This window comes from Chinchilla lanigera, unplaced genomic scaffold (assembly GCF_000276665.1).
Source record: "Chinchilla lanigera isolate Chin_1 unplaced genomic scaffold, ChiLan1.0 scaffold00067, whole genome shotgun sequence".
NCBI classification, from domain to species: Eukaryota; Metazoa; Chordata; class Mammalia; order Rodentia; family Chinchillidae; genus Chinchilla; species Chinchilla lanigera.
The window spans coordinates 5,209,534-5,226,981 of record NW_004955468.1 but is presented as its reverse complement, the minus strand read 5'-3'; the positions used below and the strand labels follow the sequence as shown (position 1 = coordinate 5,226,981).

Below are 17,448 nucleotides of genomic sequence, written 5' to 3'. Positions count from 1 at the left end.
TGGAATAGTTGGCTTCAAGCTTGTGTTCCCTATTGTGAACTTCTTTTGGTTTTGTCTTCAGGTGGTAGAAAGCAATTCAATATTTTGCTTGAAAATGCATAAAGAAATGGCTTTTGACTTAAAAAGTGTTTTAGAACAGTGGAAGAAGTTAAATTCTGGCTCTGACATTGTATTAGGTAAATATTTTAATTTCTACTTACATTTAGATAAGGCTGAACTAATAGTCTTCATTTATGTGTCACCAGATTTCTCATTATTTCTCAAAATGAAATTAATTTCCAGCTGAGGTGACTCTAGACGCCTCTAGGGCTCTCAGGGCTGTAGGCAGCAACTGGTAGTCCGGCTGCTTTCCCTGGGGTTCTAGCTGGAGATCACTGTGGTATATCTAAAGTCTGTATGTACATAGCCCACTGAGTCTGTATCTGTGCACCATTGCCTACACTGAATTATGGTTATAATAGAAATGTAAAGCCAAAATATAGAAAATAAGTGAAAAACACATAGGTGGCCTGGATTTGTCATAGGAAAGCATTTTTCTCAAAAAGGGGGCTATTTTTCTCTGGAATTTAAGTACTGGGATGTGGCATTTTTGGAAAAAAAAAAGGGGGAGAAGAAGTTTCTTTGCATCTAAAATGTAGGGCTAGTGGGTATAATGGTACAGCTTCAGGCTTCCCTAAAATGCTTGAAGCCCTGGTTCCTTCTCCAGTACCCGAAAATATAAAATGGAGTGCAGAAATGCAGTGCAGCATGATTATTGGGACTGCTCATTAAAGTGCCAAAAGCCCACTCATGGACACTTGTCGGAATCCTTTCCTCCAGCTTTAACTGATGACTGCATACCACTCCTGGCCATCACCGATGCCACACGTGTGATTCACTTCAGCTTCCCTTCTTCGCCAAAATTTTTTGGTGGACGCCTGTATTGCATGTCTGATCACTTTGAGAGTTTAACTGAACAGGTTTGATCAAGTTTTGTTACCTTCAGTGTTTCACTGTCATTTTCTGTGTAATAACAAATTCAGATGCCATAAAGTTTCATTGAGACTGGAAAAGATGATTACTTCCTTTGTCACCCCGATTTAAGGGTTCTCCTGCAGAGCAGGGAGATAAAAAACCCAAGTCTGTCTTGTTGCTGACGGAGAAAAATGCGGGCCAGGCAGTTGGTGTCCTGCGCTACTTGGAGCGAGCAGATGCCAAAATCCCATTGGAGCTATATGAGTTTACTGCTGGAGTTCTGGAAGCCAAAGAAGATAAGAAGGCCAGACGATCTCTTTGTCCATATCTTAAAGCTTTTGGCTTTTGCAAGTAAGCCCATATTATTTTTAAGTTGAGGTGTAACATGCAGTAAAATACACAGATGATAATTTTACAACTTGATGAAGGGTCACCTCTGTGCATCCTTGCTAACAAGCACCCAGCTCTGGGAGCACACAGAGATTCCTGCACACTCTGCGTGATGTGCCCTATCCAGCAGTAACTACCCTCTGTCACTGTCAACCCTGATAGATTTTGCTCCTTTACCCTCCAATTTTTTATTAACACACCTTAACTGTATATGTTAATAGGAATTGGTGTGCTATTTACCTACCTGCATATACAGTGTACTGATAAAATCTAACCCTCCTTTTTTCCTACCCCACTCCTGTACCCACCCCCCTCACTCAATCACTAATCTACTGTCAAGTTCAATTTTTCTGGCTCCCACATATGAACGAGAACATCAAGTACTGGTCTTTCTAGATTATTTCATTAAACATAATGTCTTCTAAATGCATCCATTTTGATGGAGATAATAGGATTTCATTTTTGTGCACAGCTGAATTGTACTCCATTGTGTGTGTAGGCCATATTTTCTTTACCCATTTATTTGTTGGTGGGCACCCAGGCTGATCCCATATTTTATACTTCTGCTCATTTATTAACATATAATGAAATTATAGTGTACTCATGTTTCTTTTAGTCTAATATCTGTGAAATTCATCTGTATTGTGTGTATCTGTTTTATCTATTTTGTGAATATAACTCATCATATGAATATATCACAATGTACTTATGTAATCTTGTGGTGGCAATCAACCATAATCCTAAAATCTGAAGTGCTGTGAAATCTGAAACTTTGAGTGCTCATGTGCATGTATAGTCTGAGGTATGGGGCAAGGTTTGCCCTTTTGTGCATAGATCATTATCTGTTCCATCAACCAGGTGGTAAGATATGTGGTCTGTTTTGCTGCATTGTTCCATTTGTCTCTTCTACCAACACGACACTTTAAGCATTGTAGTTTTATAATGAGTCTTGAGATCTGGCATGGAATCCCTCTAACTTTGCCTCTGTGTGAGGTTGTTTTGGTTATTTAAAATCTTTAGCCATAGAATAAACTGTTAATTTCTCCAAAGATCCTACCAGAATTGTGGTAAGAGACTACATGAATGCTATAGATCAGTTTGGAGGGCATGGGTACCTGAACAGTTGTGGGGGCACTCTACACATGATGCCACTACTTGGTAAATGGACAGCTGGTGTGTAGGTGTCTAATAACATCTCCTGGATTGAATTTAAGATAACTATTGACATTAATTGTTTTGTATGATACATTAAATAGCTTATTAACAGCAGTTTTATTTATGCTTTTAAATAGAATGTTGTAGGCCAGAGATATTGCTCAGTGGTGCAGCACCTGCCTGGCAAGCTCAGGTTTGATTCCCAGTACCCATATTAAGAGGAGGGGGGAGGGGGAGGGGGAGAGGGAGAGGGAGAACAAGAAGAAAGGAAGAAGGGAAGGCAGCCAGACATAGTGGCACACACATGTAATCCTAGCATTTGGCAGACTGAGGCAGGAAGATTGTGAGTTCAAAGCAGACCTGGGCTGAATATCAAGTTCAAGGCCAGTCTGGACTCGATAGCAAGGCCCTGGAGGGAGGGAGGGAGGGAGGGATGGCTGGATGGATGGATAGGAAGGAGGGAAGAAAGGAGGGAAGGAAGGAAGGAAGGAAGGAAGGAAGGAAGGAAAAGAAAGAAAGAAAGAAAGAAAGAAAGAAAGAAAGAAAGAAAGAAAGAAAGAAAAGAGAAAAAAGAAAACCTCATTCATGAATTTGATTTTTTCCACAATTTTGTTCACAAATCAAGTTGGAAGAGAACTGAATCACATTGAATGGTTAGCTTCAGTGTTTTGTACTTAAGGGAAAATTTGACTTGGTTCTTGTTGAGTTCTATTTATAGCCAGAATTGTGGAGAGAAGTGAGTTTGTGAATTGTGGTATCACTGTATATATGTAAAATTTATTTTTTATTTTATTTTTTTAGGGGGGAGTTTTGGGTTTCTTTCCAGTACCAGGAATCGAACTCACGACCTTGTGCTTGCCAGGTGGGCACTGTGCTGCTGAGCTAAACCCCCTGCCCCTGATATGTAAAATATAAAATTTTTTAATACTAATTTTTTAATATTAACTTTTAAAACTGGAACTTTAACTGTTTCTCAGTTTGGAGATAACATTATATTTAAGGAGTGGCTTCTAGTTCAGAGGTTAATTGGCCTGTATTTTGGATTATGATAATATGTTGCTGAGTCTTTAGTTTTTGAGGTATGTTTTGTTAGTTCACATAACCCTTTTCCACTTATTTGTATATTTATATTTTGTTAGTGTCATCTGAAGTACTTGATGTAGTTGCTTAAGATGTTTCGAATAAAAGTTCTTTCATTTCAGCTGCAGATTAAGTTTTGAAGAACGTTTCAGAATTCACATTAACTGTTACTATTTCTCCTGGCTTTGAAATCTAGGGGGGCTAGGTGTGTAGCTCAGTGGTAGAGCCTTTGTCTAGCATGTTTAAGGCTCCACACAATCACCACCACCACCATAATAAACCTAGTCTTTATTTTTCAGAGACAAAAGGATCTGCCCTGACCGACACCATATTAATCCGGAAATGGATATGCCAAGGAAATTATCCAACCAAGCTCTACCAGCGTTTGGATATATTAAAGTAAGTTCTGTTAAGATACTTTTGTCCAGTGGTTAAGGGTCATTCTAATAAGTAAATTTTTAAGGAGAATTTTGGTACAATTTCCAGTAGTCAGCATACTATTATTAATTTAGTAACAGGAATGGAGCCTTGTAAGGTACCTTTTTTCAGAACTTCAGTTTATATGAGAGCAAAATCAAATCAGGTAAATTGATCTCAGTTTAGAGTTTTTTTCAGTTATATTTTCAGAAAAAATTTGTTTCTGTTTGGAGGCTATTGAAAATGGATGGTGGCGCATTCCTATAATCCGAGCACTGGGAAGGCTGAGGCAGGAGGACTACCACAGATTTGAGGCCAGCCTGGAATAAATAGTGAGGCCCTGTCTCAAAAACCAAAAAACAAAAACAAAAAAAGAAAGTTAACTCTGTTAAAAATAATGAAGTGAGTAGCTGAATGTTTTCCAAACGTTTTGAGAATCAGAATTGCTGAGTTAAAAGTCATTTTCTTTCAGATCTTGTTTATTAATTTCTACATTTCTGAATTTAAACTTTTTTGCCTTTTTCCTTTAATGCATTGTCTACTACGTGGCTGCTGTAGCACACTGTAACAAATCACCCCTGTTGGTGACTTAAAATGACACCGATTTCTTTTCTCCCAACTCCAGAGGCGTTGGGAGGGCTGTGCTGGGAGCCTCCAGGAAACAGCCCGGTCCTTGCCTCTTCTGGCCTCTGTTGTCTGCAGGTGTGGCTTGGCAGCCCTCAGCATGTAGCCATCTCTCTCCAGCCTCTGTCTTTGTCACGTCACCTCTTCCTCTTCTGTCCTGTCCCTTGTGAGGATGCTCCTTACTGGAGAGAAAGCTGTCGGATAACCAGAACAGTCTTTTTGTCTGGAGATTGTTAATTACATCTGAAAAGACCCTTTTAAAAATAAGGTCACAGTGACCTTGGGAATTAGGATGTGCATGTGTATTTTGGGGGGATGAGCACCATTTCAGTCCATTAGTTTTTATTGAAATAATTTTTCTTTGATTTCTAACTATTAATTTTAATTTAATTTTTAAAATTAATTTTTTATTTAATTTTTCTGAGTTTTAGCACCACATTTCTAAGTTTTTCTATTTCTTATTTAAGTCTTTCTTTTCTGGGGAGATAGAGGTGTAGGGATTGACCTCAGGGCCTTGTGTGTTAAGCACACTGTGCTGTACCACTGAGCTACACGCCAGGCCTCAATTTGTGTTATTTTTAAATGTCACATATCATTTAAAAAGCTAAAAGGCATTGTTTTTTGTTTTTATTTTGGCAGTAGTGGGGATTGGACCCAGGGGTGCCTGGTTGTAGATGCATCTTTCAAATGGTTTTCATTATCTCTAGGCACTGTTTTTTATTCTTTATTATTTTATTTATATATTTTTTTTGCGGGGGGGAGGGGTTGGTTTCCGGGACTGGGGAATTGAACTCATGACCTCGTGCTTGCCAGGCAGGCACTGTGCCTCTGAGCTAAATCCCCAGCCCCTTTATTTTTATTATTAATTGATATGGGATTTGACCTTGGTACCTTACTATTGCTCATTTTTAGATAAAATTTATTTTGCTAAATAAAATTTATTTGAGAAACCATACATCAGGATAACTTTCGCATTTCAGAGTTCTCATTTCTGTCATTTATGTGTTGTGTGAAAAAACAAAACAGTGCGATAGCATTTGAGATCTTCTGGCTCCCTTCCCTTCTCCTCTCCAGCCCTTTCCTTCCTTCTTGCTCTTGTGGCTGGAGGGAAGTCTGAGCTGCAAGAGCCTTGGTGGTGGGGCTGCCTTGTCCTACAGGCCTGTGTGTTTTCCTGACCACCGGTGGGCTCTGTTTGCTCTGGGTCAAGGGCTGCTCCATTGCTTTCCTCTGCTGTCCAGGACTGAGGCCTGAGGCAGCACTGAGTAGCTCTTGTGCTCATGGAGTGGGGTTTGCTCATCTGCTCTTCTTTTTTTACATTAATGGATTTTGATTCTTAGAGCAGTTTTAGATTTGCAGGAAGTATAGACAGTTCCCATAAAACACCTCACTGCCCTTTTCCTATTTTTCCTATTCTTGACATCTCACATTAGTGTGGTATATTTGTAACACTTGAAGAACCAATGTTAGTACGTTATTATTAACCAGAGTCTTAGTTTAATTAAGGTTCTCTCGCAGCTGTATAGTCAGGTGGATTTTGACAACTGTGTAGAGTTTGCATCTACCAGTACAGTGTCATTCAGAGTAGTTCCACTGCCTTAAACATCTTCTGTGTTAACACCTTTTCACCCTTCTCCCTCCCTGTAAACTCCTGGCAACCACTGCTCTTTTCTGTTTTCCAGAATATTCAGTTGGAGCCGTACAGAACTCATCCTTTTCAGGTTATTTCTTTCCTTAGTAATGTGCATTTAAGTTTTCCATGTTTTTTCATGGCTTGATACGTACATAGTATAGCCCGTTGTCAGTGTGAGTCAGTTTATCCATTCACTTTGAAGGACTTTGTGGTTGACCCTGTTTTGGCAGTTATGAATAAAGCTTCTATGAACATTCATGTGCAGATTTTTGTATGAACATAAATGCTCACCTCCTTTGGGTAAATACATAGGACTGTAATTACTGGATCAGATGCTAAAAATATATTTAGTTTTGTGACAAACTGCTAGGGTGTCTTCCAAGGTGGCTGTACCTTCTTTGCATTCCCACCAGCAATAAATGAGAGGTATTGTCGCTCCACATTCTTTCCAATATTTGGCAGTACTGGGTTTTGGAGTTTTAACAAATCTTTAGCTATATAGTGGTATGGGTCTTGTTAAATTTTCAGTTTCCTGATCACACACATAATATGATTGAAAAAATATGGTGGATGTGTAAATTTTCTAAATTTATTACTGTAAAAGCCACATTAATCACCTTCACATATTATTTAACCTCACTTTGAACACCTTATCCTATTGTTCTTGCCACTTGATGAAGCAGCTCTACAATCTTTTTTCATCGGTGACTTTAGTTGTGCTGTTGTAGCTTCCTTGATGTCCTGAGTCCATTCAAAACATTTACTTTTTATGGTCATTTTAACTTTGGGGAAGAGCCAGACATCCCAGTGTGCCAGAGTTGGTGAATGAGGTGGATCAGGATACACTGTAATGTTTTTATGATCCTGCCTCTTTGTTAGGTCAAAAGCAGCATTCATCATATTTTTTATTACATCTTGTATCAGTCAGAGTTTTACTGGAGAAACAGATATAACACAGGATGTACAAATTATAAGAAATTACAAGATTGGCTTACGACGGTCAGCCAGAGAGTTGTATGGGGAAGCGTGCAGAGGGTGTCTGCACACTGAAGACCGAAGGAGTCAGTCCAGGGTCTGGAGTTCACTGCAGAGTTCCGTGCAAGTCCATACCAGGAGGCCGATGAGTCTGCGACGGAAGCCTGAAGGATCCAAGGCAGAAGCCAAAGAGTCTGCACTAGAAGCCAGGAGATTGAGTCCAAGCTGAAGGTGAAGACTGGAGCTCCTCCAAAAGGAGTGGAAGTACCTCTGTCTTTCTTCATTTCCCTTTTATATTATCTAGGTGATGATCCACCCTAGGGTGGCTCCTGTACACCCTAGGGTGTAGAATTGCTGAGCCAATTGCTGAGCCAAGTTTAGTTATGCTTCTAAACTTCTCAAATTGACATAATCAGTCAACTAGTGCACATCTCATAAAGACATGAGAGAAGACTTCAGAAGTCCTTCAGAGAGTGGCAAGAATGATGGGATAAATGTGTTTGAAGCAAGAGGGATATTGGCAATGTGTCTTTCACTGTCATTTTTAAAATTTAAACGTTCGATGTATATTTTGATGACACCTAGAGCTGTTTGTTGAGCATCTTTTACATGTTTATATTCCATGTGCATATATTGTGTAGTAAGGTGTCTGTTCAGAAATAATTACATTATGTTAGTGGTGCTGGGGCTTGAACTCAAGAGCATCATGCATTTGAGGCAAGTGCTTATCACTGAGCTACACTTCAAGCTTTCTTACTGTTTTAGAAGTTCTTTGTATGTTTTGGATAAAAGTCTTTTGCCAATTACTACATGTTTTGCAAAATTTTTCTTGCTCTATGTGGCTTATCTTTATTCTCTTTATGGTGTTCTTTGTAGAGCATAAGTTTTTAAAATTTTAATGAAGACAGTTCAGTAATTTTTTTATATTATGGATTATGCTTTTGGCATTATATCTTAAAAAGTCACCAACAGCTAGGTACAGTAGCATACACCTATACTCCCAGCTACTTGGGAGGCTGAAGCAGACGGACAAAAAGGGAGCTAGGAATATAACTCAGTGGAACAAAAAAGTCATTCTCAAACCCAAGATCACTTAGAATTTTTTCCTGTTATCTCCCTCATCTACTGTTCTTTTGGGGTACATGGGGAATACTTTGCCAACTACTGTTGTAAGTTATGTGCCTGAGATCTGCTTTTGCTGTCCAGTTACTTTGTCTCTGTTCATATGGGGATTCAAGGAGACTGAAAAACTATGTTCACTGTTGCCACCTTTCCAGAACCCCACTGCCAAATCTCTAAAATCTCTTCTTTTTAATCAGCTATATTGAGGTATACTTTATATACAATAAAGATGACTAATTTCAGTTGTGTAGTTTGACAACTTTTGATAAATGTATATAGTCGCTAACCGCTATGACTGTCATGAAACAAGTATTTCCATCACCTCATAAAGATCTGTCCCCTGACAGTGAGACCAGTGCCCCACACCACCAACCCTGGCAATCCCTCATCTGCTTTATTTTATGACAGTTTTGCCTTTACTAGCATTTTATATTAGTGGAATCATGCAGTATGTAATGATTTTAGTTTGATTTCTGTTCTTTAGTATAATGCCTTTGAGATTCATCTATGTTGTTCTTTTTATTGCAGAATAATATTCTATTATGCAGATATACAGTACCATAGTTTGTTCACAAATCAATGTACATTTGGGTTTAAAATTTATGTCTGCTTCATATATTTGTGTTATAAATCTTTTGGGACATATATTTTCATTTCTCTTGAGTTAGACTTCATAGAATTTCTGGGTCATATAAATGAATATTTATAAGAAACTCAGTTTTCTAAAGTGCTTGTACCATTTTATATTCTCACTAGCACTACATATTAGCATTCTAGTTGGTCCATATTCTCATCAGTACTTTAGCCATTCTGTTTCACTGATACCTTATTTGCAGTTCTCTAATACTTAAGGATCTTGAGCATCTTTTCTTTCCATCACATCCTTTATGAACCATTTATATCATATGAAATCTCTGTTCACCTTTTTTTCCTAGTACTTGTACATAGGGCCTTTACACTGGGCTGGATCCCCAGCTGCTTTGTTTTGTTTTAAAGAGAATAATAAAAAAAGAACAATAGCAAAATGTTAACAACATAGACAAAAATAAAACAAAGCAAAAAAAAAAAAAGATACAAGATTTCAGAACAAAATGATAGGAATTAACAGTGGTTGTTATATTACACACTGTTATCTTCAACGAGGTTGCTCAGATTGCCAGATACAAGAATGCAAGATTGATCAAACCATTAAAGAGAATTTAAAAAAAAAAAAAAAAAAAAACCATTAGAAACAGTACAAAGTTTTACTAGACAAGATGCTAGGAATTTACCAATGGTTGTTCCCCAGCTGTTTTTTATTTTTTATTTTGAGATAGGTTCTCACTAAATTGCTTGCTTGGGCTGGGCTCAACTTTGTGATCCTCTTATTTCAGTCTCTTAGAGTGCTAGGATTATAGGTGTGTACCATCATGTCTGGCTCTTGCCTATTTTTTATTTAGATTTTTTTCTTTATCAAATTTTAAAGAGTTCTTTACATATTCTGGATGCCCTGTGTCAAAGAGAAAAAATTATTTATATATATACTTTTTTTCTCTCAGTTGCCGAGCAAAGGTTTTTAATTTCTGTGGGATCTAGTGTATCATTTTATGTTTTGTACTTTTCACATGAGAAATCTTTGTCTACTCTGAGATCACAAAGATTTTACCGTGTGCTTTTTCCTACAAGCTTTATAATTTTACATTTATGTCTATCATTCATCCATATTACTTTTTGCTTGAAGTGAGATGGGGTACAAGGCTTAGCCTCATGGATAATCAGTTGTTTCAGTGTTGTTTGCTATAAAGGCCTTCTCTTTGCCCTAAGTCACATTTCCTGTGATGTAAAAAAGGAGACCATCTGTATAGATTCTGGAGTTCTTGACTCTGTTCCTCTGTCTATTCTTATACCATACTGGCTTGATTACCATAGTGTTATAGTCTTGAAAACTGGGAGGTAAGTTTTCTCCTTTTACCCTTCTTTAGTATTCTTTTTCTCTTTCTTTGCATAGTCATGTAAAATTTTATACTTGTAAGCCTGTTGGGATTCTTGGTTGGTATTGCATTGAGTCTGAAGGTTAATTTGGGGAGAATTAACATTTTAACCACACTCTGTCATCTAGTCCATTAACATAATACATAACTCTAAATCATCTTTAATTGCTACAAGCATTGTTAGTTTTCAATGACAGGTGGGTCACATTTACTGTGTTAAATTTATCCCTAGTAGTTTGCTTTGGGGTGCTGTTGTTAATATTATTTTTAAGTTACCTTTTCTAATTGTTTTAGAAGTTCAGTTGGTTTTTATATCATTACCTTGGATCCTGCAACAGTAACAGACTAAGGTATTTGTCTGCAAAGGTCCGGGTAGAGTAGAATTAAAACAGGCAGCGGAGGGTGGCGAAAAGGTACCCTCCCAGTTTGCACAGTCAAGTCTGAAGGCTTTCCCAGCACATAGGACTTTTGGTGCTAAAGCCAGAAAAGTTCCCTACACACCAGGACACGTAGGTCACTGAGTCTGAGCCTAATTCTGTCCCGCCCTTCTGTGAAGAGCATCCAGTCCACAAGCTTCCTTTGGCCACCTCCTTTCTGCTGATGCAAACTGTGTTTTGATGTGCTGATGCTGTGGAGGGGAACTGGAGGGCTGCAGAGTCTTATCATTTGGGCAATGCAGGAGTAAAGAGTCTGCAACCTTCCAATTTTTATGTTGCGATGGGGGTCTTGCAGAAGTTACTAAGTTGCCCAGGCTGGATTTGGATTTGGCAATCCTCCTGCAGTGCGTTGGGGTTACAGGTGCACATCACCAATACCCTGCTCTGGCTTATTTTTAGAAGCCCTGTTGTCATACTTTGGATTCTTAGGTCAGGTACATCTTCTGCAGATACAGGGGTTGTATACATCTTTGGTTTAAATTAAATGTGCTTTTTGAATATGTTCGTTTTATATGTTTCAGATAATACCTTGTTATATTTCAAATGCAACAAATTATTTTGGTCGCATAATTGATAAACATGTGGATCTTTATGCAACTCTTAATGCTGAAATGAATGAGTATTTTAAAGATTCTAGTCATAAAACAACTGTTGAGAAGCTAAAGAAATTTGGATTGTATGGATTAGAAGAAAAAACATCTTTTCACAGGTAAAATATGTTTCATCTGTAAATGTTTTGAGATATGAAGTAATTGCAGTGGTATTGCATGCCTGTTTTCACTGTTGGCCATTAACTGAATGTGTGCACCCCGTGCTCAGCCCCTCCTAGGAGGTTGTTGTGGCGCAGTATACCCCAGACCCCGGTTAGGGTACATGAGACACCACCCTGGCTCCCAAGCACAGAGCATGATAGCAGAGCAACCCAGATGTTTTTGAGTTAGCATTGTATGCTGCATGCACATGCATCTGTAACTCATTTAGTTCTTACCAAATTCCTGTAAAATGGGCAGTGTTGCCATTTTACAGATAAGCAGACTGAGTTGTGGAGGGTTACATTGTACAGATTGTCGAAGTTCAGCTCACTGGGTGGCACAGTCAGTGTCCCAGCCTGACCCGTCTGACGCATGTGCTTGTTTGCACCCACTTTTCTGAACCTACACCCAGTGCTCGTGGTGACCGCCTTGAGTTAGAAATGGTGAAACTTTATTTTGCTGTGTTTTTATTAGGTTGTCTGATAAAGGGAGTTATTCTTCAGAAGTACTACCTGCTTTATATTTTATGTACTTTAATGGGCCACTAAGAGCTCTTGAAGTTTTTATATACCTAGTGTAGAGTAAAACATGTGATGTGGGAGTCTTTTGTATATTTTCCATTTGATGGGTAAGTTGAATGAAAGATAATTTCCTGTTTTAGAATCACTGATGCTACAGTTGTTGTTCAGGGTCCAGGTGTTAGAGATGACCCAAAAAGAAGATTCTTGGGCCCCAAGCAGTGTCCTGGTGAAGTTCATAGATGAAGGCAGGACAGGGCTTGTTGCCCCAGACCAGCTGTTGGATCTCCCTGAGAACTTCAGTGCTCTTCCCCCTCAGGCTGTGGAGTTTATTGTCTGCAGAGTGAAACCTACTGATGGGGAGATGGAATGGAATCCAAAGGTGAGTCTCCTTTGCTTTTTATGTTTTGTTTACTTGTAGAATATATTTAACCCAGAACCTATACAGAATTGGGGCTCATTTGAATTTAAAGCTTTGTGTTTGGGCCTTAGCTTTATGTCCTAGAGTGCAGTCTGCTTAGGTCCCTGCTGGTGCAGAATGGTGTACTGACTGCCACTGTACATAAAATCCTATTATTGGTGCAACACAGAAGTCATGGTGAAGTAAACTGGCTGTCGTCCTAGTGGGAAGAAGCAGTGTGATTACCTACAAAACCGAGTCCCAAAGTGGGGACAGAAATGGCGGCTGCTTTCTGCAGGGCCCGGTGGTTCTGTTGGGGTAAAGAATGGACTAGGAAAGGGAGATGGAGGCTAGAAAAGTTTCCAACGGAAGGGACATTTCCTATGGCATCACTAGGATGTCACCAAGCAGCGTGGATAGATAAAGCCTTGATGGCGGAGACATTGCCTGTGCTAGGACACGGGGCACAGTGTAGTCCCACGTGGGCTAATGTGCTGCCAGAGTGGGCTGGGGGGCCTGACAGCTCTGCTTATCACTGGGGCAGTGAGTCTTTTTCATAACAGTGCTCCTGACTCTTTTAAGAGAAGGTTAAATATTGTGGATCCTGATTAATGGGATGTGAAACCATTACAATAAGCAAAGTAAAAGCAGTGGGTTATAAATAAGGTTAAGCACTGCCCAAGAAATGAACAAGTGATTACTTCCAGGAAAACAAACTTCGTGTTGTGGGGTTAGTAAAAATAGCCTCTATCAAGGGGTAATCTTGTCTTTGTCAGATGAGGTATTTACTGAGAGGCCATTGTGTGCCAGGTTCCATGCTGAGTCTGGGTATGTCACCCTACTCTAGGAGGAAGGGCGGGGTCCTCATCCTAAAGAGGCTTCTGGTCTGTAAAGACACCTGACCACAGTTCTTTGACAGGTAGCCTTCTGTAGAAATGAACACGTGTTCTCCTGTGTATGTTCTCCCAAATTCATGTAGCGAGTTGAAGGAGAGTGGAAACAGTCTCATGAACATGACAGGCTCCCTCCTGTTGTGCTTTATTGGTGTTTAAATGCCCACAAAACATTGACAGTCTCACCTTTTGGCCCTGCTTAAGAGGAAACAGCAGTGCACTTGGCCCCTTGGTTCCCCTGTTGCTGGCTGCAGAGTGAGTCCCTAGTGATGTTCTTTGGGCCAGCAGGAGCAACCTTCACTTCACTCCCATTGAGCTTTCAAGGAAATAAACACACTCTAAAGACATGTTGGCAGTTGGTGGAGGAGATGGGAGGACCATGTCTACAGTGGAAGCACTTGTTGGGAGCACAAAGGCTCAGACACTCTTGCCTGACCTTGGAACTTGCTAGCAGGAGACCTTGAGCAAGACACCTTTCCACTCCCATCCTCATTAAACTCTACCATTACCCTCAGCAAGGAAAGCGGGTAGATGCTTCCCTGACGTAGGCTTGTTGTGAGACTCAGATGAAATGCAGGAATATTTTGCAAAGTATACATACAGTATATATAGAATAAGGTATTTTCTTGTTAAAGTTTCAGAAAAATAACAGAAATGCTTTTTTCAGGTTACTAGGTACATTCATCATAAAATTGTTGGAAAATTACATGATGCAAAAGTGGTATTGGCTTTGGGAAATACAGTTTGGATTGATTCAATGGTAGGTATGCAGGTTTCCTAAGAAGAAATTATTTTGAACAGGTCACTAAAATGATCCAGATTATTGTGATGTTTCACAGCTTATTTGGTGCTCTTTGTTAGGGAGAGGTGTTTTACACATTATGTCATTAATTTGGCTGTGTGTTTAGTTCATTTGATGGATTGTTTTACGTTGTAACCAAGTGCACACATGTATTTGTATATATGATGTCATACTCTCACACTACACAACTGAAGTTTTGTGAAACTGTCCTTGCTACCTTTGTCATTCCAGTATTTGTAATTCTGTGCTACTTTTTCAAGCATTGATCACACTCATTAAGTTGATTTCACAGCGCACTGTCTATACATTTTACACAGGCTCCAGGCCAATGATTGCTATAATAGTGCCCATCTTTTCTAGTTTGTAAATGATCCTAAAGATCCGGCACATGCTTGGTAATCCTGAGGATTCCAGTCCTTGGGCTCTCAAAGATAAGTCTTGTGTTCACATTCACGTAGCAGCTGTTTATTGAGCACCTATGCCAAGACTAGTGCTGGACTCCAGGGTTTCGTCTTTGAGCAGAGCAGTGGAGGCCCCTCTCCAGCAGCACTAGGGGTGTAGAGTGAATATGACCCGGGACATGGGGCTCAGGGCCTCTGTCTCTGTACTGGCTGGCACCATGCCTTCTCCACTTGCACTACTAGAACTGTACTTTTCAATTCAAGATTTTGTTGTGTTAGATCTTAATTACTGTGATTATAACATATAAAAGAATTCAATTAAGTGAACTATTTTGCTGGAAGTTATTTTTATAAGGTTAGAAAACCTTGAACATGTCAAAAGGGGAGTATCTGTATAAGATTTAAGAATAAGAGGAGAAGCCAGATGTGGTGGCATACAACTGAATTTCTAGCACTTGGGAAACTGACACAGGAAGATCATTGAGCATTCGAGGCCAATCTGGGCTACATAGTGAGTTCAGGGCCAGCTTGCACTACAAAATGTGACCCTTTCTCCAAAAAAAAAAGAAAAGGAAGAGAAAGTATTTTTTAGAAAATACAGATTACCACTGCAAGTGAGTAGAGTAAGAGGATCTTAGTTGATGTGCTCATAATCAGTATTACAGTTGCTCTTCATTAGAGAAGAAAAGTGGAAATTGGAATTAGGGATTTTTAAAACTACATCTCAGAGAGTGGAACAAAAAAGAAAACCCACGTGGCAAATGTGTTTGCACAGCTACACACAGACTGTGTAACAGTTGTCTCCTGACACACTGGAGGGGAACAGACCCCAGCCGCCTCTGATTTCCTCCCCAGCGGCCATTCTCCAATCATGGAAAAGTGAAGCTGGGGTTTTGTACTTTGTTGAATGGAAGCATGCATTACGTCTTTTTCATGTCTAGCTTCTGCGACTCAGCATTGCGTGTGCAATTCTTCTTTACCCAGCCCAGCTACCCCTCCATTTTAAGGGCACAAAGGTTTTTCTGCCCATTGCAGATGGGACTCATACCCAAGGTTCACTATGGAAGGTGCCTAGCAGGCCAGCCTGGCCCACTTCTGCCCTCCAAGGAAGAGACACTCCTATACTTTCCCTCCGTAGAAATCAGACTACTGCAGATTTTTATTGTTTACTTAATATTGTATAAATTGAAATGAATGAGAATGTTTTGGTTGCAGAAAAGATAGGTGGAGGAAATGATCCAGAACACATGATTTACAGTCTTGACATAAGCCCATTCTGGGCACAAGAGGACTCTGAGCTTTAGGATCTCTCTTGTTAATAAAAGTAAAAGTAACTAAATAAGAATCAGAAAAAAACCCACAATCTTCTTTCCAGTTACAGTGTTACAGATTGATCTGGACTAAGTATTTTATTCCCACATCTGATCATATTTTTGTAGTGTGGGACTGGGTTTTAGATGGTTCTGTTGGAACCTCAGTGGTGAAGTAAGCAGATGCTGCAGTGGGGAGCATATGCCATGGTGCATTACAGAGAACACTCGAGGGCATTCATGGTTCAATTAAAAATTAAAGCATGGCCAGGCATGGTGGTGCACCCCTGTAATCTCAGCTACCTGGAGGCTGAGACAGGTGGATCAGAAGTTCAAGGATGGCCTGGGCAACTTAGATTCTGCCTCAGAAAACAAAAAGATCTGAGGCTATAGTGCGGTAGTAGAACACCCCTGGGTTCAGTAATACTGGGATAATAAGATGTGATTTCTTCAAATGTTATGTTTTTTCTCTGATTCAAGGTACATGTTACAAAACTTGTGAATTTGAGAACTTCTGTTGTTGATTATAATGTGAGAGCTGAAATTTTGTCCATGGGAATGGGCATTGATAATTCAGAACATGTAGAAGAACTAAAAAAATTATACAAAGAAGCTAAAATGCCAACTTCTGAAGAAGACCTAAACCAAACCCTGTAAGTGCATTTCTGTCTCCCACTCAGGACAGTTGTCCTCCTTTATGGAAATACAACTCCCAAGGGTGATGTTAAATGAGTTTGCTTGTTCCTGTCACTCAGCTCTAGTGATCACCAATATTTGGGGAATGGCCAGGCACAGTAGTGCATGCCTGAAATTTCAGCACTCAGAAGGATGAGGCAGGAGGAGGCATCTTGAGTTTGAGGCCATCCTGGGCTGTATAATGAGTTAAAGTCCAGCCTGAACTATATACCAAGACCTTGACTCAAGAAGAAAAAGTGCAAAAATTGGAGAATCTTGCTTTATGCATACCCCAACCCTCACTCAAGTTTTTGGTGGACGATTGTGAAAGAAATCTCATGTATATTATTTTACCTATATCTCTTACAGAAAGAACTTCTTTTAACTAGTTTTGGTAGATAACACACATACAGAAAAGTGCGTGCATTCCAAGTGTAGCTTGATGGGTTTTCTGAGCACACTCAGAAAATCAGCCCCAGGCAATGAAAGCCACTTCTCTCCCCTCCTGAAAAGAACCGTTCTTCTCAGTGGAATACCATAGCTGGGGTTTATACTTTATTTGAAAGGAAGCATGCAGTATGTCTGTCTCATATCCAGCTTCTGTGATCCAGCATTGCCTGCACAGTTCCTCCACACTAATCACATAGCTGGAGACCTAGGTATGCCCTGCTGCCTAATGTCCCTTTGCCTGAGTGTACCCTCGTTGTTTACACATTTTACTGTGGACTTGGGGAACTTCCATTGAGGCTCTTTCAGGTAATGACACATTAATCATTTTCTGTGTGGCTTTTGGTCATCTCATAGAGTGGAATTGCTAAATCATAGTTAGAGCCACTTGCCCACCAGTGTCCAAAGTGACTATCCCAGTTTATGTGCCTCTGATATGAGCTATGTGAGGATATGAGATATGTGAGTGAATGAGAGACTGTGAGGTCCCTCTGAG

At 39.7% G+C, this 17,448-nt stretch overlaps 1 protein-coding gene across 5 annotated transcripts in view; it reads left to right on the top strand.

Moving 5' to 3' along the window:
* Tdrd12 (tudor domain containing 12) overlaps window positions 1-17,448 on the top strand; it is a 75,847-nt gene that overhangs the window by 50,081 nt on the left and 8,318 nt on the right. For 4 of the 5 annotated variants that reach the window (XM_005400082.2, XM_005400080.2, XM_005400083.2 and 1 more), the window contains 8 exons: window positions 62-176; window positions 820-959; window positions 1,085-1,305; window positions 3,879-3,978; window positions 11,276-11,463; window positions 12,196-12,406; window positions 13,985-14,077; window positions 16,311-16,483. In XM_005400082.2, coding sequence (XP_005400139.1) covers window positions 62-176; window positions 820-959; window positions 1,085-1,305; window positions 3,879-3,978; window positions 11,276-11,463; window positions 12,196-12,406; window positions 13,985-14,077; window positions 16,311-16,483 — 1,241 coding nt within the window. Of the gene's footprint in view, window positions 1-61; window positions 177-819; window positions 960-1,084; window positions 1,306-3,878; window positions 3,979-11,275; window positions 11,464-12,195; window positions 12,407-13,984; window positions 14,078-16,310; window positions 16,484-17,448 lie in introns of those variants that run through there. The other variant, XM_005400084.2, reaches the window with a different exon arrangement.